The sequence below is a fragment of the Trachemys scripta genome, chromosome 9 (assembly GCF_013100865.1).
Source record: "Trachemys scripta elegans isolate TJP31775 chromosome 9, CAS_Tse_1.0, whole genome shotgun sequence".
In the NCBI taxonomy this organism is placed as follows: Eukaryota; Metazoa; Chordata; order Testudines; family Emydidae; genus Trachemys; species Trachemys scripta.
In genome coordinates this window covers 50,322,076-50,349,665 of record NC_048306.1, presented here as the reverse complement: position 1 = coordinate 50,349,665, position 27,590 = coordinate 50,322,076, and the positions used below count along the sequence as shown (strand labels likewise).

General features: G+C 44.7%; 1 protein-coding gene across 1 annotated transcript in view; it reads left to right on the top strand.

The window, feature by feature from the left end:
* Nucleotides 1-15,595: 15,595 nt before the first annotated feature.
* The window catches only part of KY (kyphoscoliosis peptidase), a 34,164-nt gene continuing 22,169 nt past the window's right edge, over nucleotides 15,596-27,590 (top strand). The window contains exons 1-6 of the mRNA XM_034781958.1: nucleotides 15,596-15,654; nucleotides 18,949-19,011; nucleotides 21,862-21,936; nucleotides 23,226-23,267; nucleotides 24,078-24,134; nucleotides 26,820-26,902. Coding sequence (XP_034637849.1) covers nucleotides 18,963-19,011; nucleotides 21,862-21,936; nucleotides 23,226-23,267; nucleotides 24,078-24,134; nucleotides 26,820-26,902 — 306 coding nt within the window. The 5' untranslated portion in view covers nucleotides 15,596-15,654; nucleotides 18,949-18,962. The remainder of the gene's footprint in view (nucleotides 15,655-18,948; nucleotides 19,012-21,861; nucleotides 21,937-23,225; nucleotides 23,268-24,077; nucleotides 24,135-26,819; nucleotides 26,903-27,590) is intronic.

Below are 27,590 nucleotides of genomic sequence, written 5' to 3'. Positions count from 1 at the left end.
TCAGTGTGATTTCTAGTCATCAGCAATGCCCAAGAAAACCAAGCTGAGGACCTTGTGTGAGAGCTGCGCACTGAGGTGGAACGGGAAAAGAATCACTCTGTCCCAGGGAGAGGACCAGGGATGGAAAGCAAAGCAGAAAAACATTCTTTGGATAACAATCCAAACACAGTTCTTTTCCCCTGGTGCCCAGGAGCTCGCAGGAAAAGACCCCCATCACATTTCCAGTAGGCGATGCTGACTGTTTCAATGACACAGGATACTCTGCCTCAGAGATGAGAGGTGCGAATGGAAATTCTCCAGCTGAGAACAATGATGATGAAAATAGAGAAGTAACAATTAATTACTTGGACTGCTCAGGACCTGTCCTGAGGGCTCGCTAACCTTTTCCGGGTTGCTTTAACCCTTTATGCCCTGCCCAGAACTCAGCCTCACATTCTGGCATTGAATACACTTCCCCACCCTATCAGAACCACATCTTACTCATGCAAACATGCAGTGTTATACCAGTCAACACTCGGGGGCTTGAAACCATGAGGCTGAGATAGCAGAAGGCAGAGCATAATGTGACAGTGATCATCTGCTTTAGGAGTGACATCAATAACAGTTGCTCATGTTTCCAACAGCTCACGTGGAGGCGGGAAAGACAGTTGAAACACAGAAAAACTCCAGCTTCACAGGTGAGACTTTTCTATCCTGAATTGGAGACTCTCACATGCATTTCACTCTTCTGGGTCCCCAGGCCTCTGAGCAGAGGGGTATATTTCTGCATTGTAGAAGTATTGCTCACTGTGATGCAACAGTATCCTGCTGGGTCTGTGAGAAGTTGGAGATGCCCACCTGTCATCCCCATGGCAACCCAGGGATGCACATTCCAGGCAAGCTCTGGATGGAATTTAATGGCTTGCTGAGTTCATTCTAGAGCTGGAAATCTATGTGGTTGCACGTTAATTGGCTGTTCAGAGCTGAAATCTGAATCAAGATGTCTGATTACTCTGATTCACGGGCTGTAAGTGTGTAGGTGGAATTAGCACCAAAAGGGTGAGTGGTTGCTCTGACACGTTGGCTCTGAACCAACTGACTGGATGTTCCAATGTGGTAGCAACATGTCTGAGAATATGCACAGGTTTGGTTGGAGCAAAATGCTTCTGAGTTTTGGACTAAGCCCATCAAACACCACTGATGTAGGCAGAGTTAGATACATCGTGTTTGGCAGGTAGGGATTATTTGGTTATCTGTTGATATCTCGAGTGCACCAGCAGTGTTCCACTTGAGGGTAGCAGAGATGTTGGAAGGAATTTATGATGCTACAAGTTCTGATGATGATGATGTGGTCTGAAATGAAACCTTAGAGTATCATGTTATTAGTCTATGAGAGGTTCTTACTGGCACTAGAAAAGAGTTTGAAATGTAATAAGGAAAAATGTTGTCAAGGCTAATTCCCCACTCTGGCACTTTGAGTGCAGAAGGTGGGGGCCCGCAAGGATTCTAAAAATTAATACTCCTGTCCTATCTGCCTCTCCCCGGGGGGAACAACAGACAGACAAAAGGGGAGTCTTTTTTCAATTTTAAAAAGTTCTAGCCTTCCCATTGGCTCTTTTGGCCAGGTGTCCACTCTCTTCCTTTTACCTATGCATAGCAGGGAGACTAATTTACCTTTTACAGGTAGCGCAATTAGAGAACAACTACTAAGCTACTGGTCTACACTGCGAGTTTAGGTTGAATTTAGCAGCATTAGATTGATTTAACCCTGCACTCGTCCACACGAGAAAGCCATTTTTGTCAACTTAAAGGGCTCTTAAAATTGATTTCTGTACTCCTCCCCGACAAGGGGATTAGCGCTGAAATTGACATCACTGAGTCGAATTTGGGGTAGTGAGGACACAATTCGATGGTATTGGCCTCCAGGAGCTATCCCAGAGTGCTCCATTGTGACTGCTCTGGATAGCACTTTCAACTCAGATGCACTAGCCAGGTACATAGCAAAAGCCCCAGGAACTTTTGAATTTCATTTCCTGTTTGCCCAGCGTGGAGAGCACAGGTGACCATGCAGTCCAGAATCGCAAAAGAGCTCCAGCATGGATCGAACCAGAGGTACTGGATCTGATCGCTGTTTGAGGAGACGAATCCATGCTATCAGAACTCCGTTCCAAAAGTCAAAATGCCAAAATATTTGAAAAAATCTCCAAGGGCATGATGGACAGAGGCTACAATAGGGACCTGGCTGGTTGGGTGTCCATAAAAGGGAGCTACCCTCCCTCCCTTCATTATCACAAATGCCATTTAGCAAAACTAAGGCTCAAATGCTTGGGGCAGGATTGTGCCTTTAGGTCCTGGCCTGCAGTGGGACAGTGCAGAGCTGGACTGCTAATAAAGGGAGCTCAGGGAGGGATTCCCCTTCAGGAGGCACTTATTTCCCCAGCTCCCTGGCACTGACAGGACTCCAGGGGCTGTGCTTCAGTCCCTGGAAAAATCATGGAGCAGGTCCTCAAGGAATCAATTATGAAACATTTAGAGGAGAGGAAAGTGATCAGGAACAGTCAGCATGGATTCACGAAGGGGAAGTCGTGCCTGACTAACCTAATTGCCTTCTATGATGAGATAACTGGCTCTGTGGATGAGGGGAAAGCAGTGGATGTATTATTTCTTGACTTTAGCAAAGCTTTTGATACTGTCTCCCACAGTATTCTTGCCACCAAGTTAAAGAAGTATGGGCTGGATGAATGGACTGTAAGGTGGATAGAAAGCTGGCTAGATCGTCGGGCTCAACGGGTAGTGATCAATGGCTCCATGTCTAGTTGGCAGCCGGTTTCAAGTGGAGTGCCCCAAGGGTCGGTCCTGGGGCCGGTTTTGTTTAATATCTTTATTAATGATCTGGAGGATGGTGTGGACTGCATTCTCAGCAAGTTTGCAGATGACACTAAACTAGGAGGCGTGGTAGATACACTAGAGGGTAGGGATCGGATACAGAGGGACCTAGACAAATTAGAGGATTGGGCAGAAAAAAACCTGATGAGGTTCAACAAGGACAAGTGCAGAGTCCTGCACTTAGGACGGAAGAATCCCATGCACTGCTACAGACTAGGGACCGAATGGCTAGGTAGCAGTTCTGCTGAAAAGGACCTAGGGGTCACAGTGGACGAGAAGCTGGATATGAGTCAACAGTGTGCTCTTGTTGCCAAGAAGGCTAACGGCATTTTGGGCTGTATAAGTAGGGGCATTGCCAGCAGATCGAGGAACGTGATCGTTCCCCTTTATTCGACATTGGTGAGGCCTCATCTGGAATACTGTGTCCAGTTTTGGGCCCCACACTACAAGAAGGATGTGGAAAAATTGGAAAGAGTCCAGCGGAGGGCAACAAAAATGATTAGAGGTCTGGAGCACATGACTTATGAGGAGAGGCTGAGAGAACTGGGATTGTTTAGTCTCCAGAAGAGAAGAATTAGGGGGGATTTGATAGCAGCCTTCAACTACCTGAAGGGGGGTTCCAAAGAGGATGGAGCTCGGCTGTTCTCAGTGGTGGCAGATGACAGAACAAGGAGCAATGGTCTCAAGTTGCAGTGGGGGAGGTCCAGGTTGGATATCAGGAAAAACTATTTCACTAGGAGGGTGGTGAAACACTGGAATGCGTTACCTAGGGAGGTGGTGGAGTCTCCTTCCTTGGAGGTTTTTAAGGCCCGGCTTGACAAAGCCCTGGCTGGGATGATTTAGCTGGGAATTGGTCCTGCTTTGAGCAGGGGGTTGGACTAGATGACCTCTTGAGGTCCCTTCCAACTCTGATATTCTATGATGATTCTATGATTCTATGATGCAGCCTGTTTCCTCCTTCTCACCCTGCGCACCCCTCCAGCCATAGGGGTCTCTGTGTGTATGTGGAGGCCGGGAGTAAATACTGTACCACCATTCTGCCTCTCTTGGGTAAATACCCCTTTCTGCCCCCATTGGAATAAATATCATCCCACCTTTATGCCCCCTTCTGCCCTCTGAGTGATGTGTGAGCCAAGAACACTTTCTCTTGCCTTGAAAAACATATCTGTGTTTGGTTGGCTTAGCAGGTACAAAGTGCTGCTGAGCAGGGAAGGAGTTAAACATAGGTGTTGTGTTCAAGCCTCGCAAGCCAGTCCATTTATAATCAGTGTAATCTATAATGGGTGTGATCTCTAGTCATCAGCAATGCCCAAGAAAACCAAGTTGAGGACCCTGTGGATGATGTGTGTCCCTGGGGACACGTGGAGTGAGCAGTCCTTACGTGCCTGAATACCAATTTGTACCAAAAGTGGTGTCTCATTTCCACCTAAATTAGGTCATCAAGGTTTCCCTGAAACCTCGTTCTCACCTGGGAGATAGTAGATTTTATATCCTAACGTTTAAAGGATTCCAAGGTCGTACCTGGGCAGGACTTAGACATATAGGAATTCATCTAGGCCAGTGGTGGGCAACCTGCGGCCCGTGGGCGGCCGCATGCAGCCTGTCAGGGTATTCTGCTGGCGGGCCGCAAGACAGTTTGTTTACATTGACCTTCTGGCCGCCCACAGCTCCCAGTGGCTGTGGTTCACAGTTCCTGGCCAATGGGAACTATGGGAAGCGGCGGCCAGCACATTCCTGTGGCCCGCGCCACTTCCTGCAGCTCCCATTGGCTGGGAACGATGAACCACGGCACTGGGAGCTGTGGGCGGCCGTGCCTTCAGGGGTTCAATGTAAACAAACTATCTCGCAGCCCACCAGTGGATTACCCTGACGGTCTGCAGGTTGCCCATGACTGATCTAGACCCTGTAACTTTCAGGGTTCAGTACACGGTGACTGCCATTTCCACTCATCTCTCGAAGAGACCATGCTGTGCATTGCCATGAGCTATGTGTTAGTGAGTATGACGATACCTCTGAGCTTCCTCTACTAGAGCTAAGGAGGCACTGACAACATGTCTCAGGAAAATCTCCATTTTGTAGATCTGCAGGGCTGCTTCCTGGAGTTCTGTTCACACAGCACTCCTCTCTCAGCTTGGCATCCAGATCTTATGTTTGCCCTGGGAGAATGTTTAGTTGGAACTGCTCAACCCACATTCCTGGGTTTGTATTTCTCACTGTACTCCAGTAAATGGGGGCTATGCAAAGGGCAGCTCAAAGAAGACAGTCAGGTTCCTCACTGGTCACTAGTACTTCCAGAATGTTGCTTCTGCAGGTCACAAAGTGTGCGCAAAGAGCAGCCCATCCAATGGTCTGGGTGCCCTGGACCATCTTACAAAGATACCCTGAAATAAGCAGATCTGTCTTCACACTATCCACCCTCCTCCTCAGATTTCTGTTCTCACAGGAATCTTGGCTCAGTTCTGCTAAACCCAAACTGACTCCACAAAGCCCTTTCATAATCTAAGCATTCAGTGCCATGGCAGAGCACTTGGGCAATCCCAGCAGCCACTTCTCTTCCTGATGGTCTGGCCTGGGAGAGCACCTCCGACAAGTGCGAATGTCCAGAGGCAATGCTCTTAAAGAATGACAGTTGTTGGGGAGTAACCTTCCCTTGGGGTGCCCAAGCTGCGTTGTAGGGATAAGTTCCCTTCCCCGGTGATTATAAAGGATTAATAACATAGGCCAACGAGAAAAGGAAAGCTTTGCAGAGTGTCCTGAAGGTCAATGAATCCGCTCTTTGGCAGACAAGGGGAAAGAAAATCTGAACGCTGACAACCGTTCGTGGCAAATGTCCTGCCAACAGACCCCTCCCTCGCTTTTATAGAAAGAGGTCTCGAGTTGCAGCCACCTGAGTATGAGTTCTGGAGAAAGGAGATCCCTCATGTGGGAACCGCTGTCCCTGTGCTATTCATCCTGCAGGCTAAGTAACCAGCTGCTCCTGCACAAAGAGGAGAAATAACATCTATCATAAAGCAACAAAAATGGCAAGGGGGATGGGTAGAAGGGATGTGTTTTAAAAGAAAAATCACATGCCCCATATCCCAGCTCTTTGCCTCAGGAAGGTTCCTCTACTGATGCTGTACTTTGAATTCTTCCTTTGTCAAGACACACAGGATTTGCCCTAGCAGATCAAATAACACCACAGTGAAGTCAGTGAGTTAGGTACCTTCATAACTTTGAGGATCTGAGCCCCTGTCACTAGTGATTTTCATTGCCCTTCCTTGGGCCTTCTCAGGGCCTTCTCAGTGTATGTCCCTAGAGGTGACAGCTGAGGGCATTACCAGCACTTTGTATAATGTCATGTTATGTTCGATTTGGGTAAAGTCTGTGCCCATCGCTGTGTTTATTTGTGGTGTTTCGGCCATTTCGTTTTGCTCAGTGTAAATGAACAATCCTCATTGTCTTTCTGCAACCTAAATATGGCCTGATCGCTTTTCACAATAATATCCCAGCCATCAATTAGATCCCTAGTTGGGTGGATACCAGGAAACCGAATACAGGAGTTTATAGTTCAGTGGAAAGTTCTGCTGCGTCTTAAATCATAAAGCACAGCTGCTGACACAGCAGACGCTGCAAAATGAATGGCGCATTTGAGCAATGCATGGAGTGGTAGCTTATGGAAAGGGAATAAATTCAATGTGTTGCAGTTCAGTTAGAGGGAGAAAGAAAGGACAGGCAGACCAAAGGACTCCATTACAGCACACTGCAGTATCACCAGAATGTTCAATGTAGTGGGAACACACTTGGAAGCTTGACATGCCCAAATCAGACAGCTACCACAATTTGAATGGGCTGCTGAATGCAGCAGCTAAGAGGGGAATTCAAGATCCAGAGCTTAGATTTCCAAACGTGAGTAGTGATTGCTGATGCTGTGATTTTGGGATCTGACTTTTCAGATGGCAGGTACACAGCAGCACTTTCTGAAGGTCAAGACCCTCTAAGGTGTCTCACCGTGGGCCCCCAAAAGCTGAGGGGCCCAAAGTCATCAGGGTCAGATTTTAAAAAGTATTCAGATGCCTTAAAGTTCAGATAGGCACCTAGTGGGATTTTCAAAAACATGGCAGCACCGAACTCCCACTGATTTCAGTCTTTTATCAGTGTCTCAGATCTGTGGCAGAATGGATCTTCTCACCATGCGTAATGCCAGTGCCATCACATACTTGCTAGAGTCAGAAGACTTGTAGAGGGCCCAGATTATTCTGTATTTTCTTCAAAAACTCTGGTCTGTAGTTTTATTTTATATTCAGTGAGATTTAATAATATAATTCTCACTATGTACATGTTCTCTCTCTCTCATGGTACAGCCTCACTTGTACTCTGGCCACTGATCCATCTCCCTGAGACTTATTCTAACATTTCAAACCCTTGATCAACTTCAAAGAGTTGCTTTATTTTTAAATCAACCTGGCAGTAACCTCCTCCTTCCCCAAGATGTGAAATTTCTGCCTCCAGATAACACCTGCCTGTGGCCCAGGATAAGGGGCAGGAATCAGTCCTGGGCCAATGCCAGGGTTTTTATGCATAAAAGTGTCATGGCCTAAAGATCTCTCAACCCTACTGGACTAGAGACAGGCACTTTACACCAGTGGGAAGAGGAAAAGATGTGGTTCTTAACTGAGTTAAATTACCACATGCTCATACATTAGGAAGCCAGAAGGGACCGTTATGATCTTCCAGTCTGCCTTCCTGCATAGCACAGGCCAGAGAACTTCACACGGGGATTACTACCTCAAGCCCATCTCTGGTGACTGAGCCATAACACTTTAGACAGACCTCCCATCCTGATTTAAAGATTCCAGGTGATGAAGAGGCCAACACATCTCTTGGTAAGTTGTTCCATTGAGCATGGGCTGCTGCCCCAGTGCTGCATGCACATCAAAGTAAAGGGGATGGACAGGGAGGCACAAATATGTTAAGCTGCCCGGATGCACAAGGAGAGGCAAGCGACTCTGTCCTATATGACAGGGCTATGAGCACAAAGAATAGACATGGTCCAAAAATTAGGGGGGAGGGTTCCATGGATCTTTTCACTGGCAAGCCTGACAACCAACATTTTTTTGTCTGAAAACTGAAAAATTTGAATTTGACCATTTTCAAGGAATGCACTTCCCATGAATATATTCATTTAGTCAAAAGCCCAAATTTTCTGTTGAAAATACATTTGGATGGAAAGAGAGAAGCTGTGGTGATAATCCTGTCGGCTGGTAGGAGGAGGTTAGTGACAATGGGAGATGACAGCAGCCAGCCCAGGTGTATCAAACTCACTGCTTGAAGGAGTAAAAACTACCACTAACCTCGCCATGCTCAGAGCCAAATACCCAGCTCTTCTCCCAGGCTTCCCCACAATAGAGTTCTCATTCCCACAGACTCATTCATTAAAAAGAGAAAATCCTGAACCCCATTCTGCTGGCAAGGAAGGAATGGAGAAAGAGAACACTGTTGTTTTTCCAGAGATGGGGGGTGCTTACATACTACGGTGAGGAGGGCCTTGTAGGGACTTAGATAGATGGGTATAGAACTCCCCTTGGGACAGTGCAACTCCAGTGCCCGCTTCTGACGCCAGAGTCTGACTCTCGCAGTCTAGCCCTAAGAAGACACGGTTCAGAAGCAACTGAAAAACAAAAAGCACCAGGACACTAGGTGGTGGAGGCTTTTAGGAAGGATGCATGGGGTTTAACTTAAATTTGTATTGAAGGTTAGCTGTCCCCAATCAACTTAAACTATACTGAAAAAAAGAAACTCCTAAACCAAAATGGGTGCCACACAGGGTTTGCACCAGATTAACTAGATTGGTTTAAATCCATACCTTAGTTTAAATCAGTGCAACTTTCTCATGTAGACAAAGCCTTAATCTGGTACCACAAGGGGTTTCCCCTCTAATTATTAATGAATCATTGCCCATTCAGTTGTTTGGGTCTGTCTAATGGGATTGCCAGAAGAAGGGTGTTTGGAGGAGGGATATGAAGGAGGAGAGGTTTGTGTCACTGGAATATGGAGGTCCAAGCGTAAGGTGCAGTGTGGAAGAAAGCATGGAGATAAGAATGGGAGAGAGTGAGGAGGCTTGAGATGCTGACGGAGTGAGCGGAGGTGTTGGGGAGGAGTATAGGCCAGAGCCAAGTTTTATGGAGTATAGAAGGCAAGTATGAAGAGCTTCAATCTGATGTGGAGAGCCAGGGAACGCAAGAAGGGGGGTGAGATGTGCAGAGTAGATGGTGAGGAAGATGATGATGTTACCAGGAGTATTTTGGCTGGGCAATAGGCGGACATGGTGATGTTCAAGAAAGCCAGAGAGGAGAAGTCTAGAGGAGACAGGACCAAGGCTTGGGTGAGGGATTTAGACAGCAAAATGGAGAAGAAAGGGTACTTGTAGCGATGTTGTGCAGGAAAAAGGCACCAGGATTGACAGCCTAGATGTGGTGGCAGCAGGAGCGGCACCAGGGTTTTTTCCGCCCTAGGCAGCAGTGCTCCTCCTCTGAGCATTCGGCGGCGGGGGTCCTTCCACTCCGTGTCTTCGGGGCACTTCAGTGGCGGGTCCCAAAACGTGTGAAGGACCCGCCACCGAATTTCCGCCGAAGACCCAGAGCGGAAGGACCCCCCGCCGCCGAATTTCCGCCGAGGGCAGCAAAATGCCACCCCCCAAATCCTGCCGCCCTAGGCGACTGCCTAGGGTCTCCTAGTGGAAGCGCCGGCCCTGGGTGGCAGAGGAGAGAGTAGAAAAGGGCTCCAAGGTGGCGACACCGCTGAGAGGAGGACAATGGAGCTGCTAGAATGATGGACACAGGAGAGTTTCATTAACTCAGGGGACCTGACACACAGATGGGTGAGCCCCCGAAGGACTGGAGGCTATGTTTGCCTGAGCCCCCAGAACTTTGAGTGCTTTTCTGAATCTCCCATGCCCTTCTTTTCCTTCCTTTCAACCGTAACGCCTCGCTGGATGGGTCATCAGCAGGAACCTCTGAATCTAAAGGCACATGCTGCTGCTGCTTAAGCTAAAGAGCTGATTCCCCCTAGATGGAAACAGTAGCATACTTATGGGGTCCAGACACCAGCGTGGGCAAAGACCCACATACCATACTGTGTTAAGGTGGGTTACAAAGCAATAGCCCTAAAACCATCTGTTCCTTCCTGTGAGACCTCTTGCCCTGACCCATGACTGCTCCTCTGCTAGCAGGAGGCTCCAAATTGGAACTGAAGTATTGAGCAGGGGAGTGTGGGCATCAGAACATCCCAGGAATACTGAGCGCATTGTACATGTGGATTACTAAGGGGGCAGTGGCAAGGCTGGGCAGAGGCAGCATGCACAGAGCCACGGATGCTATTTCTGGATCTGCTGAGCAGAGGCATCCCGCTGGGTTTGTAGGGAAGGTTGGCTGCCTGTTGGCTACTTGTGCCTTGGCAGTAGCTCACAGTAGGGGCTGTAGATCAGGGGCTGGGAGGTGTACCTGTGTGCACTCTGCTAACACCAGTCAGCAGTACTAGCTCCCTGTCTATAGATTAAGGAGCAGCAAATTTACCCCAGAATCATTGGAGGGGAAAAAAACACCACTTGCTAAAAATTCCAACAGCGATTAGAGCTAGTGACACCAAAAAGTAAATATCATTAGACATAGCTTTATCCCCTGTGTCAGTACCATGGGCTGGCATCAGCATGATGAATGAGTACTGCAAGCGTGCAAAATTGTGTAACTGCCGGAGAGAGTCCATCAACCCACAGGTGTTAAAATTCCCCTGAGGCCACCAGCCAAACATCCCTCAGCTGGCAGCTCTGTGACAGGATGGAGGCTCAAGATAAAATTAGAAAGGATTTCTAATCCAGCACCTTGTACAAATAGTAGGGGCCAGCTAAACAGGGTTGCTGTTAATTGCTAAACCAGACCGCTGTACTCCCTCTCCTACCCTGTTTGTGGGCTATGAGACTTTCAGCTGAGGCAGGATTTTTGCTGCTAGTGTTTTCTGGCGCCTACAGATTTCAAAGACCATGTCCTTCATGCCGATTGGTGGGGAGATCCATTTGTTGCCTCTAAAGGAGTGTCTGTTTTTTTCAGGGCAGACCTCTCTTTATTTATTTATTAGGGTTATTTATTAATTTGTTAGGATTATATATTAATCAATTTTGGAAGCGCTGTTCCCCCTGAAAATGGCTGTTACGGCCCACTTTACACCAACCTTCACCCCAGGACACAAAGTCACGGGCTTTTGTTCACAACTGCACACCTTCCTCATCAGTCCTTTTGTTATTTTTTATTTTTAAGCCATTGATTTTTTTTAAGCTGTGTTTTAAAGTTTCCACTTTGGGTGTGGCAGAGGAGAATCAGAGAGGCATCCTTTTAAAGAACTGCAAGTGTTGCAGAATGAATTCCCTCTAGCATAACAGTACTGGTAGGGGGATTTGAGGGTAGACAAGTGCTTAAATCTGAAAGGGCAGAGAGAGGGGAAGGGGGAGAGAAGCTCTTGTCCTGAAACTAGAACTCTCCTTCTGAAATGTGGCTCCTTCCTCAGATTTAGGAAGTGGATCCCCTCTGGGATTTCCTTTCAAAGGTGACTTGTAACCTATTCATTAGGGTAGATTTTGGCAGGGCAGTAATGGTGCATTTGAGCAGGGTCGGGCAAACGTTATTTGTGTGTGTGCAGAGTTCATTTTGGGTGAGGGGGAGCATTTGCCTTTCCAAGAGTGGAAAATAAACACTGCCAGTTCTGCAGCAGCAGCAGCAGCAGGTCTGGGTGAGAAAGGAAGCGGTGGCAATGCTCTGATGGGTACCGTGGAGTTTAAAAAAGACACCAGTGCAGTAACAATTGAGATGCTTCTCATAGTTCGCCCTCAGAAGCGGAAGACAGTGCAAAGGGTGCGGACAGACAGACAGACGGAAATCAGTGCCTCGCACCACAGCCAAGGTAAAGCAATATTTGCAGTTGTTCAAGTGAAGGGGTGCAGCTGCAATGCATGCAGAGCCAAGCTGCAAGTGAGTTGTAGAATGAGAGGTGAACCATCTGCTCTTGGGAAAGAACACCAGGTTTTTTGGTTGTTTTTTTTTTGCCCCCCTAACTTAAAGACATGCAATGAAAACCCAAACCTGCAAATTCCCCTCTAAAATCTTCCCATTTGAATTTAGTTTTATGGATCCTGTCTAACGAACAAGAGCCTCTGCATGTTGCATACCACACATTGCAGGTGACTCGGGGTGCGGCACCTGTGTGGCACACCCATGGAGCGGCATGTGGCTATTATGCCGAGGACCGTGTTTACACATGCCCTGTTACAATGGAACATTTTATATAGTGTGAGACACTGCCAAAAGGTTTATGAAAATGCATTAGATTTACAAGGCAAAGCAGCGAGCAGGTTGACCTGACTGTGCTTCAGTTATTTAATCCCAAATTAGTGGCTACCACAAAATGATGCATAGGGCAACATGGTCTTATTTTAGTGTGTGTGCGCGCGCGCGAGCGAGCGTGTGCATACTTTGTCTGCAAAGAATATCACCATGAGCCATTTATAGTTACGTTTGTGACAATCCCCTTGGCCTATCTCCTATCCCTTCAGGGGATATTCCATGCTCTTTTTGGAACCCTGGAAATCATGGGCTATTTGCAGACAACAGAGAGAACCTCCCCTCACTGCAAAGCTGAAAAGAGCAAACACTCTATTGCTGCAATCTGGTTTAATTCCAGCCTCTTTTAACTGTATTTCAGACTTTGGTGATTGGGGCTATATAGATACTGAAGAAAAGACAGGAAAAGGTGGATCTAAAGGTGGCTAATCTAATCTTTAGCTACAGTTGATTTCTGTCTACTTCATGCCTACACCAGCACCAATGTCTCCAACTGCTTTTCAACCTTCTCCTACAGAACTGGTGGGGGTGAGATGAGCTTGGAAATTTTGAAAACATTTTCATTTGAATGTTTTCAAAAAAGACCAAATTTAAAAAAAAATGTACTACTTTTTTTACTGAGAAGTCTCAATTTTCCAAAAAATGTTTGGTTCTGAAATTGTGTTCCCAGTTTGCTTTCTTCTTTCTTCCCCCTTTTTTCCTCACTGAAAAATGAGAAATTGGAGAAATGGTCTGAGTTAAACAGGATGAAGTTTAACAAAGACAAATGCAAAGTGCTCCACTTAGGAAGGAAAAATCAATTTCACACATACAGAATGGGAAAAGACTGTCTAGGAAGGAGTACGGCAGAAAGGAATCTAGGGGTTATAGTGGACCACAAGCTAAATATGAGTCAACAGTGTGATGCTGTTGCAAAAAAAGCAAACATGATTCTGGGATGCATTAACAGGTGTGTTGTGAGCAAGACACGAGAAGTCATTCTTCCGCTCTACTCTGCTCTGGTTAGGCCTCAGCTGGAGTATTGTGTCCAGTTCTGGGCGCCACATTTTAAAAAAAGATGTGGAGAAATTGGAAAGGGTCCAAAGAAGAGCAACAAGAATGATTAAAGGTCTTGAGAACATGACCTATGAAGGAAGGCTGAAAGAACTGGGTTTGTTTAGTTTGGAAAAGAGAAGACTGAGAGGGGACATGATAGCAGTTTTCAGGTATCTAAAAGGGTGTCATAAGGAGGAGGGAGAGAACTTGTTCACCTTAGCCTCTAAGGATAGAACCAGAAACAATGGGTTTAAACTGCAGCAAGGGAGGTCTAGGTTGGACATTAGGAAAAAGTTCCTAACTGTCAGGGTGGTTAAACACTGGAACAAATTGCCTAGGGAGGTTGTGGAATCTCCGTCTCTGGAGATATTTAAGAGTAGGTTAGATAAATGTCTATCAGGGATGGTCTAGACAGTATTTGGTCCTGCCATGCGGGCAGGGGACTGGACTCGATGACCTCTCGAGGTCCCTTCCAGTCCTATAATCTATGAATCTATGAAAAAAAAAGTGAGGAAAACTGAAACAATAACTGAAAATGTTTTCAGTTTTCGTTGTGGGGAGATGGAAGATATTGAAAAATGAAACCATTTCATTTTATTAAAAAGGGCCATTTTTGACTAAAACATTTTCCAGCAACTACAATTACCCCTGAATTGTCTGCCCACCTCAAGCAGCAATGATACGCTCCAGAAGGATTTGCTCTGCAAAATTACAGCAAAATCAGCTTTTCAAGCCATTTTGGCTTGAACCATTGTAGGCAGGCAAAGGGAGTAAGAAAGGCTCAGGAGCTCTGGGGACACAAACAAGAGGAGGGGAGACTGAGCATGGAAAGCAGTTTTAGATGGAGGAACGGGGATCAATGGATAGGTGGCAGGGCAGAGGGGGAAGGGATGGGTAGCAACTGTTCAGGCTAGGAAGTCCAGGAACTAATTACTCCTGGCACTAGCTCACTCCCATGAGAGGGTAATAACTGGATAACTTCCTTCTATGAACTCATGATTTTAGATTAGTATTTAGATTAATGGTGTTACTAGAGGGAGTATTTGGATAGTGGGTAGACCTGGTACAAAATGCCAATTTATTTTTCGTGGGCTATTTAAAAATTGAGTGTGATTTATTTCTCCAAATAACCCTAAAAATGAAAAAAAAAAAATCAATGAAAACTTGCCCTAGAAAGCTGAAAAGTTTCAGGGCTTTGAAAATTCATTTAGGTAAAACTTTTGTTTTTGAAAACTGTACATTTTTACTGAAGCCAAAACATTTTACCAAAATTATTTCAGTTTTCAATTTCCATTTTTTGTTGATAAACTGTAAAATTTCGATCCAAATGAAAATCTTTCTTTTTTGGTTGAAAATATCTATTCAGAAATCTTGACCAACTCTAGTGGCATATCTCTCCTTCATAAACGATGTCATAGCCTCTAAGAAGGCAGTGTTGCCTAACAGATACAGCTCAGGGCTGCAACTCAGGAGACCTAGATTCCATTCCTGGCTCTGCCACTGGCCTGCTAGGTGACCTTGGGCAAGTTGCTTCATCGCCCCGTGACTCAGTTTCCCCAGTCTCTAAAATAGGGATAATGACACTGACCTCCTTTGTAAAGTACTTTGGGGTCTATGGATGAAGAGTTAGTTAGTATCAGTAGCAGTGTTCCCCTGCTGCTGATCTCTAAAGCGCTTTAGAACTTACTTTCAAGGTGGGCCACCATGAACTATCATGATTTTCAAACTTTTCCAGTGAGAAATTCTCCTTGGACAGCCCTGCAACATATTACTTTGGGAGGAGATTTGTCTAACATTTAAATGAACACACAGCGTAATCAGGAAGAGTTTGGGAACTAAAACAGGGCCATGGCTGGGAAAAATAAAGACTTCCTCTTGAAGTCAGTGGATTTACATCAGGGATGAATATAGTCCATAATATTAAACATGTGATATATTCACCATTCTCATTGCAATTGACTGTGATGTCATAAATTACTCTTTGATTGCAGGAGTAAGTAGAAAAAGAGTCTGAGTTTGGAGGACAAAAACAGAAATAGCAAGGAAAATATTGGACTGGCATTTTTCAAAGAAACTTTTTCCATTCTCATGGGTCAACAGTTCTTCTGTGAGTCCTCTTGGGTAAATAATGCCTAGCTGAGTGATGTCTCCTCATCATGGAGTTGGTCCTGTCTCAGCTAAGTCAACAGAAATTTTATTTCTGTCTTCAGTGGGAACAGGAGTGGGCCTGATGTGATCTTCCCACTAGCTGGTATCAGACATGCTGCCCAGCACCCGTGAATGATATTGTCTGACTCTCATGCCCATGCTTGTCATTATGTAGGTTTTCAAAGCGATGGAAATGGAAACGACAGATCGCAGCAACCCAGAGGGAATGGCCTTCCTGGTACGTTGTCTTCTCTGCCCTCTCATTTTGTAGGTGAGAACGTAGGGCAAGTGATAGTGAGGGCATCGTAGAACTGGCTGGAGCCAGGCAGAGTGCTTGGAGATGCTTTGCAGGCTGCCACTACACAGCTATGGCTCTGCACACTAACAATGTGCGTATCACAGCCCTTTCAGTTCCAGGCCCTACTGTGTCTGGGTGATGTGCACAGGGAGGCTCCATTCAGACATGGGTCTCCCTGTGCCCATGCGTAATGGGGGGGGGAGTGCCACTTCCTGCCTCTAGCTATCACCAGGAGCCACTGGAGGTGAGGATGTGTGTGTGCATGCGCCGGGAATATGGTGGGATGGCTAGGTGCTGGGCACACTATTGCATACATGCATCATAGTTATCATATACGTAACCCTGCCTCAGCATGGGGGATGGACGAGGCGAGCTCTGGAGGTCCCCTCCAGCCCTACGTTTCTCTGATTCTATTATAACCAATAAAGAATCCTCCTGAAAGCTAACACAACCTGAGGCAGTATTAACAGTTACACAGAGCTCTTAGTTTACCCAGGATCCATGTAGTTCATGGTGCGTGGAGGCAGAAAACCCTGTCCTATTGAGAAGGTGAATCCTTCATCGCTTCAACCACTAATGGAAAAGTTGGGTGCAAATTGCATGGGAGGATCCTCCCAACTTTCCAGTCCTCTGCCCAGTTGTTTTTGACATGAGGAACAATCAGTCCCCTAGTCCTGAGCTTCCATATAGCTCAGCCAATCCACTTCTTATCTGACCTATAACCCCTCCCACTAGTCCCTCTCTTAAGAGGATACCACCAGTTATACAAAACTGTGCCCTGGATTTGTTATGGAACATAAGTAGCCCCTAGGGAATGAGCTCAGGCCACCAACCAACCTCATTTTTGCCTGTATGAAAATATAATTTGGTCTCTAGTGAAGAAAGGTAAGTGAAAGAAACAAAGTTTTGCTTCCACAGAACTACTAATAACCCCTATATGAAAACCCTTTATGTTACTGATGCATTGCTTAATGTGAGTTCTGATCCAGCTCCCACTGCAATCAATGGGAGCAGATTCAGCCCATAGACAATAAGCAAGTAAGCAATATCTTGTGGCAAGGTACTGTCAGTAATTGTCTTCGACCATATCAGACAGACAGATGACAAATAAGAAAAGCAGATAAATATTAATATCTTTAGAGCCTTAACATGCTCTTCCTTCATGCCTGAGAGGGTTTTCAACGATAGCTACGTAGTGGAGATCAGGAAATTCACCAGGACTAGAAGGGACAGAATTAATTACCCATCACACGGAGTTAACTGAAGTACCTCTAGTAGTTCAGTGTAAATCTGAGTATCAATACATTTTCCTCTAGCCTGCCTTCAGGACACAAGATGAGTCCTCTTGAAGATAATTAAGACTTTCTGATGCCAAAAGGAATAGCCAGCTCTTAATGCACCAGCACCAAAGGGGTTAATAAATTCACTTTAATCAGCCGCATTCCTGTCTTTATGAGAACTCTGACACCATGGAGCAGCTGGTGCTGCTGCAATATTTACAAACGGTATGACATTAACGGAGATTGAACCACATTAAAAAAAACCACACTCCTGCCACATACAGTGCATCAAGATCTCATAATTCACAGGCCTGATCCATGTCAGCTGTGAATTACGAAAAGTATCTGGCCTTTCAGATGAGCTGTTAAAGTGAAGTTCCTTCTGCTGTCGGGACACAGATCCCATGACACTTTCTGAAGAACAGTAAGGGATAACCCTAGTGTCATGACCAATGTTCATCCTCAGTGAATCAGGTTCTAATGTCCAAGGCCATATGCAAGATATTGCTCAGTGTTAAATGGCATTTGCTGACTGTGCTAGCTTAATGTCATTGCAGCCCTGTGGGATAGATTAATGTTTTTTAGTAACGTGTGTATTACCACATCACCTAGGGGCTGCAACTGAGATCAGGGTCTATTCTGCTCACTGCTGTACACACACATGGTGAGAGACAGTCCCTGCCCCACAGAACTTACAATCTACACAAACAAAAGGAGAGGAGGTTACTCAAGGTTATGCAGCTGGGAACAGAACGTAGGTCTCCTGACACCCAGTCCAGGTCCTTACCACTAGACTAGTGTTTTTCAAGAGATGGGGTGTGGCCTCTAGAGAGCTCATGAAAGGCAATCGGGGGTCACAAGACATTCAAAACTTTATTACAATCTGAAGCAAAGAAAATCTCACTCCCCACTCCCTGCGCACCTCTTCCATTTCAAGGTCATGTATTCTCTGTCAACCTACTGAAACACACACATACTAATTATTAGCCTGTGGTCTGCACACCTCTGGGGGTACGCAGAGTATGTCTAAGATTTCAAAAGGCGTCCAGACTTTCATTTGACATTTTTTAGGGGGTTGCAAATGAAAAAAGGTTAAGATGCACTGGTTTAGCATAAGTAATTAGCACATATTGTAAGGGACCATTCAAGGTACTCGGGGCCACTCTACCTTCAATAATACAGAAATAGCATTTCAATATATTTAATTGTCCCTCTTTTTTATAGATACATTTGCTGGAAAATAGAAGAGAAATTGCTTTTAAAGTCATCCAAATAGAAAATAGGTGGTTGATCTGTTGATGTTTATCTCTGGAGATATTTAAGAGTAGGTTAGATAAATGTCTATCAGAGATGGTCTAGACAGTATTTGGTCCTGCCATGCGGGCAGGGGACTGGACTCGATGACCTCTCGAGGTCCCTTCCAGTCCTAGAATCTATGAATCTATGAATCTATTGATACATGTTTTACTCATACAGTAAATGTAAGAAGGGAGTGCACATTTTTTACTTCAAATATGAGGTTGCCAATCTGAAAAGGTTGAGAAACACTGACCTAGACTATTTATGCAAGTATGATACATTTCAATAAAACAGAATTCAGTTGATGCCAGTCATGCCTCTCCAGAGAGTTCTCCTTCCTTCCCTACTTCCTCAGCCAGGGTTTTGCCCCTACTGCCTGAATTGCATGGACTATTCCCAACTAGCACTCCCTTGTTCACTCCACTTGCATTTGAAGCCCAGGAATTGGTTCACACAGCACATAGAATATTGAGCTCTGCTGTATCAATTTGCCTTACAAGCTATAAAAGCTATAGAATGGAATCTCAGTGCCATTTAGCTCATTGGTGTGCCACATTTATAGATTTAACCTGGTTCTGGCGTTGGTGCCCATTGCTCTAGGATGAGAAAATTCCATTTTATTCTAGTCACGGGGATGTTTTCTTCATATAAACAGGCCAGCCAGTTCAGATGCAGCCTGACGAGCAGGCACCAGTCATTACTTCCTACACCAACGAAGGTAGGTGGTAACCTAGTGAACACTGATTTTCTGTAGCAATGCAGCATTCATCTCTTATTTATGCTCGTATGAGAGAAAACTTGCCCAGATCACCACAGCAAGAGACAAATATGAGAATTTTTTATAATCAGACTGCAAAATATGAAGAATTTGAAGAGTCACTGGACAATTCTTTCAAGAATCTTGAGCCTGGTCTACAATTAAAAGTTTTACCAGTATTGCTGTTGGTTAAGGGTGTGGCTTTTTTTTAAAACCTGACATAGCTAAGCTGGTGTAGATGGTTTTTTATTGCCATAACTGCACTTATACCAATATGGCTAATGCTGTTTCCCCAAAGCAGCATAAGCTATACTGGTATAAGCCCTTTCATACCACTTTAACTGCATCCCCACTGGAGGCTTTTGTTGGTAGAACTATATTGGCATAACTCCACCAGCAAAACCCTCCTGGTGTAGAGCAGACCTTAAGAGAACAAGGAAAGTAACAAGAGTTTGTCCGCTGGTTCAAATTATTTCTTTACATTTTATAACGGAGCCATCTTAGGTTTGATTCATCCTGTACATCTGTTCTATGCTAAAATTGATATTTAAAGTCTTCTTGGTCCTTAAAAAAGTGGGTCTTGATTAGGGACGATGATGTTAATAAATAATACATAATAATAAGAATAAATCACAAAAACTTCAGAGACTTTCGTTCCATTGGTTTTCAAAACTGATTTTTTGCTTTTTAAAACTTTCTGTGGAAATTTTGTATCAACTTTTTTTTGTTTTCCAAAGTGGGTTATTTTTTCAAATAAGCATTTCTAGTATAGCTATGCTAGCACAGCACTCCTAGTGAGGACACTGCTCAGACCAACCAAATGCAGCTTTGCTGGTAGAACTCATTCCAGCACATGCCACCTTCCGAGCAAAATAAGCTATACCAGCAAAAGTACAGCTGTCTACACTAAGGGCTTTTGTTGCCACACCTCTTCACACCCCGACGGCTGAAATAAGCTATGTCAGCAATGTTTATAGTGTAACTCTGGCTTAAATCTTGAGTGTTGAGCCCTGAGGTCACAATACTGCATGATCAGTACAGCATAATGCTTTCCTGCAAGGTCATTATTGTACCATTATTGATCTTCATAGATCCCAAGGCCAGAGGGGACCATTGTGATCATCTAGTCTGACCTGTACAGCAAAGGCCAGAGAACTTCCCCGAAATAATTCCTAGAACAGAGCTTTTAGGAAAACATCCAATCTTGATATAAAAATTGGCAGTGATGAACAGGCCACCATGACCTTAGTAAATTGTTCCAATGGTTAATTACTCTCATCATTAAAAATTTACACCATATTTCCAGTCTGAATTTGTCTAGCTTCAACTTCCAGCCATTGGATCATCTTAGACCTTTCTCTGCTAGATAGAAGATTCCATTATTAAAATATTTGCTCCCCATGTAGCTACTTACAGACTGTGATCCAGTTATCCCTAAATCTTCTCTTTGGTAAGCTAAATAGATTGAGCTCCTTGAGTCTATCCTATAAGGCATGTTTTCTACTTCTTTAATCATTCTCATGGCTCTTCTCTGAACCCTCTCCAGTTTATCAACATCCTTCTTGAATAGTGGGCACCAGAACTGGGCACAGTATTCCAGCAGCAGTCACACCAGTGCGAAATACAGACGTAAAATAAGCTCTCCACTCCCACTCGAGATTCCCCTGTTTATGCATCCCAGGATTGCATTAGCTTTTTTGGCCATAGTCTCATATTGGTAGCTCATGTCCTTTTCAGTCACTGCTTCCCAGACAGAGTCCCCTACCCTGTAACTATGGCCTACATTCTTTTTCCCTAGATTTATACTTTTGCATTTAGCTGTATGGAAACATATTGTTAACTTGTGTCCAGTTTACCAAGCGTTCCAGATTGCGCTAAGTCAGTGACCTGCCCTCTTCATTATTTACCACTCCCCCAATTTTCGTATCATTTGCAAATGTTATCAGCGAAGATTTTAATGTTTTCTTCCAGGTCGTTGATAAAAATGTTAAACAGAGTAGGGCCACGACCTAATCCCTGTGGGACCCTACTAGAAACACACCCACTTGATAATGATTCCCCTTTTACAACTACATTTTGAGTCCTTAGTTAGCCAGTTTTTAATCCATTTAATCCCGAAGAAGAGCTCTGTGTAGCTTGTCTCTTTGTTTGTCTCTTTCACCACCAGAAGATGGTCCAATAAAAGATATTACTTCACTCGCTTTGTCTTTCTAATATCCTGGGGCCAACACGGCTACAAAACCACTGCAAATGTTACTTTTATATCATTCTAGTTTTTTAATCGAAACACACAACACAACACCATCTTCAAACCAAGATATGCACTCCTAGAATTCTGACTCCGTTTCCAATTCATTGTTAAGGGGAGAGAGGCCAGGGAATGTTTTAATATCTGTTACACCAGGAATCTGAAGTGCATAGGATCATTTTTGATTTGCTTATTTCACTGTTTTGCCTCTTCTTCTGTCCATAGTGCTGCAAACCTGTACACTTCATTTAAAAATAACAGAACAAATATATCTTCATGGTAGGCATGTGGACAAATCGTTTGCACTGAGGCACCAGCCCACTAAGGACATTCTGGTTTTCAAATAGAGAAGAAACAGGCAGGGGAGGGAAAGTTGGACAAGAGGGATGTTAACGTAGAAAGGCAGAAGTGGAGGCCCTGTGAGTTAGTTTCGTATTGGTACAATATTAATGAAGGTGGTTTTCACTTGGAAGAGTAATCTTTGATATTTTCAGTCTTATATGTTTTCACTTGCTAGTTGCTTTTTCATTCCTTGCCCACTTCCTACTCTTTGTTCGTTGCAGGAACTCATGTGACTGTCGAGGTACATCCTAGAAATACCACCCCACAGCTGCTCAAGAAATTCTCCCTTGGGAAAGGTACATCACTGTTTTAAAACATTTGGGCCAGCTAAGATATGGCATATCAGCTGCACTAGAGAGCAGGGAGAAGAGGGGCTCATTTGGTTACCACAGTGTTAAACCTACTGTCTGTGCATATCAATGATGAAAGTAACGGAAAGATGACACTGCTCAAAGTGTGATTTTCCAAAGTTCATAACTCAGTCAAATGCAAACTAACAGTCACAGGAACACCCAATGACAGTTCTCCTCAGTAACCACTACTTCCATGCCGCATTTAAGTTTCCAACCGCCAGCTGCTTTATAACTTAAAAAATAATTAAAAAAAAAGATATTATAAGTGTATGGTTCCCTTTTCAAATCCCTCATACTTAAAAATGGATTAACCTAAACCATTTTTACTTACATTTAAAACAAAACAAAGTTTCAGCTTTGAAGACCAAATGGGAAATTTCAGTCCAATAGTTGAAAGTTTCAGAAAGTTATGCACAACCCAAAACAGGAGGATTGAAATGGAAAGGCCTATACAATTTAGCTAGATCAGCCACTCCCACTATAATCAATCTCAAGCATTCCTATGTGATTCCTGTGTATTCTCCTTGCCAGGACTGTTGCGTAATGCTATTCCTTGCCAGGACTGTTGCGTAGTGCTATTGGTGCAGAATGGCACCTGTATTTTGGCCCCAGAGGTGGCTGCATTTTAGTAGTGGGCAAAGTGATTTCTGTAGTCAGACACTATCACATTTTACCCTTATTTACACCCTTTGAAGCCAGCAGATCATTGAGGCTGGAAGGGTGTACATGAATTTTGAACACACCGGATAAACCATTTTGGAATTCTTCAAGAAAAGAACTATTGAAATGTAAGGTACCATTACTGTTGTAGTACCCAATAGCAAATAAAATGGCAATCCAAGTCCCTCTGTTCAATATTTTCCCAGCTCACAAAGCAGACACAGGCTGACCTAGACTCAGTTAAAGAGAGGAACAGATGCACTTTTTCCTGACTGGAAGTAGCCTTGATAGAGGTCCAGCACCCTCTACATTCTGAGCAATATAACAGCATTAACTGGGCTGATCCGGACAGTATGCCTGGGTGGCAGCCTCCATGAGGAAAGGAGAAAATGCTTAGTGCATCTGTGGCTTGAACCCACTGAAGGCAAATTAAGACATTCCATGGGCTTTAATAGGAATGGGATGGAGCCTGTGGTGCTCACAGAGGTGTTTAGGGACAGGTTACTGGGATGATGGGTGGAGTTTTCTTCCACTGGTAACTCTTGACTAATTCTGTCTGGGGGTTATTGCAGGAGTCCGCAAGCTGCCCAGTCTGACAGGCCTGGATAACAAAGGTGAGGCTGCTTGGTTACAGCGTATTTTGTAAGAGTGGAAACACTAGTCCAGCTTCAGTGGAGTTGCTCCAGCCATAAGTTTGGCCCAACATCTCCCATTACAGGGCCTACCTTCTTGGGGCACTGGAGAGGCTGCCAGCAGCTGAGTTCAGATGATGACTGTGCTACTTAGAGGTGGATATGTGCCCAGACTCCCTGCTGGGCAGATGCTGGTTGTGCTCTGCCAGCTCTTGGGTCTTGTATCAAGAGGAGCAGTTGGTAGTGAGAACAAAATCCTTTTCTTTGTGGGGGTGGGGCCTCCTCCAGAACTACAGATATCTCACATTTGGTGACCTTCTGGTGGCTGCATCACCCCTAAAACATGCTCCAGCTGATCTGTAGCTCGCTCTGGGAAGGTATCATTTAATAACTGTGCTGCAGGTGTTAACATAAGCTAAGATCTCGCCGAAACACACACTTGAATTTCTTCCATACAATGAGCCATTTGGCTGGCTCGCTGGCAAGATGGAGCACAATGTTCCCAGCCTTCAGCCTACTATAGAAGACATCTGACTGTGAATGTGCTATCTGGTACCTTCACGGTCATAGAACTGGTGGGAGGGGAAGCGCTCTCTACTCATCTCTATCTTGTGCTGCTTCCATCCCTCCCTCATGGGGTGTATGCAATGTGATATGAACCATAGGGCTAAAGACAAGGAAATAAAAGCCTGTCTTTCAACCCTCCATGTATTCCACAGAGACACACTAACTTTCTCTACCCTTTTCTACTTCTCTACTGTTTATCTCACCTCAATTTTGGCAATCTTCTAGGTTTTCAAGAGAACGGGAAGAGCAGAGTGCCCCTGCCTGGTGGAAAAGACCTGCATGGTAACTATCTACTGTATTGTAGCTTTCTATGATTAGCACAGCATAGTTTCCTCACTGCAGTGAGCACCCCCAATGGGACACACATTCGGTTTTAGAAATAGGACTCACGCTGATCACAAAAATTATGTGGTACTGGCTAAAAACAACTATATCGAAGTACAGTGACAGCAAATGAATGATTTCATTTCTGTCACTAACTATACTTTGCTTTGCACGCTGTATTGTCTGGGATTCGAAGTCAGGATTGTTTGGTGAATGTCATGCGTGTTTTAGACAGACTGCATGTGCAACATAACTGAGAAGTCTGCTTTGCAAATGGGCCTGCTACACATTTCTAACTGCCAAGGTAATAGTGTCGGACTGCATGAGTTATTGTGGATTCGGTGTCTGTGGGGAGCCTTTGCAGCTATAACCTGACAAAGACGAAAACTGATAACCAATTTTAAAAACGCATTCGGCTCCCAAAAGGCAAGATGTAATTTTCAGAGCTGAATAGAATAAGAACCTTTCAAATGTGTAAATCTGCTTTATCTCTCTTTAGGTCACTGTAATAGCCCCTTTTCAGTGAAAAGGTAGATAAACAAACAAGCCTGTTAGAGAAACAGATGATGTGCACTCCCACACTGTTTTAGGCAAATTTGGCCCAGTAGGTAACAGAAGATGCCTGTTGCTTGTGATTGAATTGACTGGCTGGCTCTCCCATTACAATGAAGGCTGTTGAACTAAGTCTGGGGGAATATTGAGGAATCCAGGCTCAGAGATTTCTGCTCACGTAATTGGCCAGTGGGGGTGGGGGCTTCTGAGAACCAGATCCAGCTTGGGAGCGCACTTTCCACTAAGGTTGAAGAAACCAGTTTACTTCTTAGCCTTAAACCAGAGCCAAGAGGAGACCGCCCCAGTTCCCCAAAGGACTAGACACGAGTCCACTAAGAGGTCTCACTGAGTTCTACTTGCGGCCATCCATCCTGAAGGATGGTCTTATGGCTTCCACTTGCAGGAGTCAAAGGTTGCAGCAAACAAGCCAATATCTGAGATAGCAGCTATCTCAGCGTTGGGAGTGTTGATGCTAGAACCTGCACAGAGCACTTTAGTAGCAGATGAAGCTATCTCCTAATGCAGAAGGGGTTGTACTCACACATCACCTCACAGAAGGCAGCCTGTTCTGGCAGCCCCTGCCTGACTGGGATGGCCTGGGGACAGTCATTCCTGCCTGCCTCCCATTGATGGTGCTCCTGCAGATGGGAGCTAACAAGTGCTCTCTATGTAACCACTCATGTCTGCTCAATGTGGTGCTCCATCCCCCTCTAGTGGTGCCTAGGCCACAGATAAAGATTGATCAGACTAATACAGGCAGGCTGTAAGAGCTGTGTATTTCAGCTCAGGCAGTAAAGGATCATGCTTCTGTGATCCTGAAGTCAGGGGTTCAGTCCTTGCTCTTGACAGATGACTCTCACCTCCAGCGGCACAGCAATACATATAGAGTAACAGTTCAACATCCCTGGTTCTCCACCCATTTGCTAACATAACCTAGTCTTTCTTCATGCCACCACAGCTGGGTTGTTGAGGTTACCAACCCTTACACTTTAAGCAGTTCCCTTGCTATTTATTGGCACTCAGAATTTACACAATAAAAATTTAAACTCTCATCTTTTTTATTCCCCCTTCCCTCTTGCCTCCCTGCAATTTAACAGCCATAAAGCAATATCTGGAAGAATCTCTTAATCCCAGTATCGCAGAGGGCAGGATTCTTGTAGCTTTGACTTGCTAGAATGGCCTGCTTAGTGGTGGTTGCAGGAAAAAAAAAAAAAGATTTTTGTTCACTATTCAAATGAATTTTGGGGTGCTATCCATTGAATAAGTGATTATGTGTGGAATATTCAATCAGATGTATATACTTGGTGAAATAAGGGGGGAGATATTAGAATAATTCATTTGAAAATATTATAGTAGTCATAAATTTAGGGCTAATTTCTTATTCCCTTTCCCCTGCTGAGTAGAATCTTAAATCCCAATCCTGCAAAGGCTTATATGTATCAGTGAATTTACTCACAGCAGTAACCGCATTGATTTCACTGGCACTACTTCCATGAGTAAAGTTACTCCTGTGCTTTGCAGGATCGGAGCCTTTATCAGGCAAACAGTGCCATATATTTTACTGAGACTACTTGAGGCCTATGGATATCAGAAGCTAGCTCTTGATGAATACTATTTGACCCCTCTAGGCCTGATATTCTAGTGTTATCAGATTGGGCACCTATTGGACATCAGACCCTATTTTTACTATCAGATTTTTTTGTGCAGTTTATGTTGTGCAAAATATGCAAAAAGGAACTCCCAGCTTAGACGTGCATACTACAGTTCTAGGGTGACCAGATGTCCTGATTTTATAGGAACAGTCCCAATTTTTGGGTCTTTTTCTTATATAGGCTCCTATTACTCCCCACCCCCGTCCCGATTTTTCACATTTGCTATCTGGTCACCCTATACAGATCTGACTGGCTTGGATGGGAGGAACTGATAAAGCAGATACCTACAAACCAGGAGGGTCCCATTCAAGTGTCATCTGATGCACACACAGCAAGTTCAGTCAGTGAGTGGGAGACTGTGCTGACTGCTCTTGCTCTTATGTTTGGCCAGTTACAAAGCCTCTCCTTTCTGGAATGATTGTTCCATGTTTGTTTCCAGCATATCCATGGGACAAATCCGGTCTGAAATCCATGACATTAGACCTGCAGCAATTTGAGAAACTGGATGCCTATGCATCAAAGGTACGTCTCATCTAACTCAGTCTTCCTACAAGACCACACTGTCTTCAGCCATTCAGGAGCTCGCTCCCTGGGAGACCAAGGTGCTCCATAGGGGAATGAGGTGATGATGTCCTTCAGTCTGACCTAGGCTTACAGAACTTCTGCCACAAAACTACACTGAAAATACCTTTCCCTGGCCATTTCAACTATGGAATAGCCTACTCAGGAAAAAGTATGACCAAAAATATCAATCACTCTCAATGTGGACTTACAGCTTTGAATTTCCATCACTTCAGATGAGTCATCAGTAGTGTTTTGGGCTGTATAAGTAGGGGCATTGCCAGTAGATTGAGGGACATGATCATTCCCCTCTATTTGGCATTGGTGAGGCCTCATCTGGAGTAGTGTGTCCAGTTTTGGGCCCCACACTACAAGAAGGATGTGGAAAAATTGGAAAGAGTCCAGTGGAGGGCAATAAAAATGATTAGGGGGTTGAGGCACATGACTTATGAGGAGAGGCTGAGGGAACTGGGCTTATTTAGTCTGCAGAAGAGAAGAATGAGGGGAGATTTGAGAGCTGCTTTCAACTACCTGATAGGGGATTCCAAAGAGGATGGATCTAGACTGTTCTCAGTGGTAGCAGATGACAGAACAAGGATTAATGGTTTCAAGTTGCAGTGGAGGTTTTCAGCGCTGTACCATTCAGCGC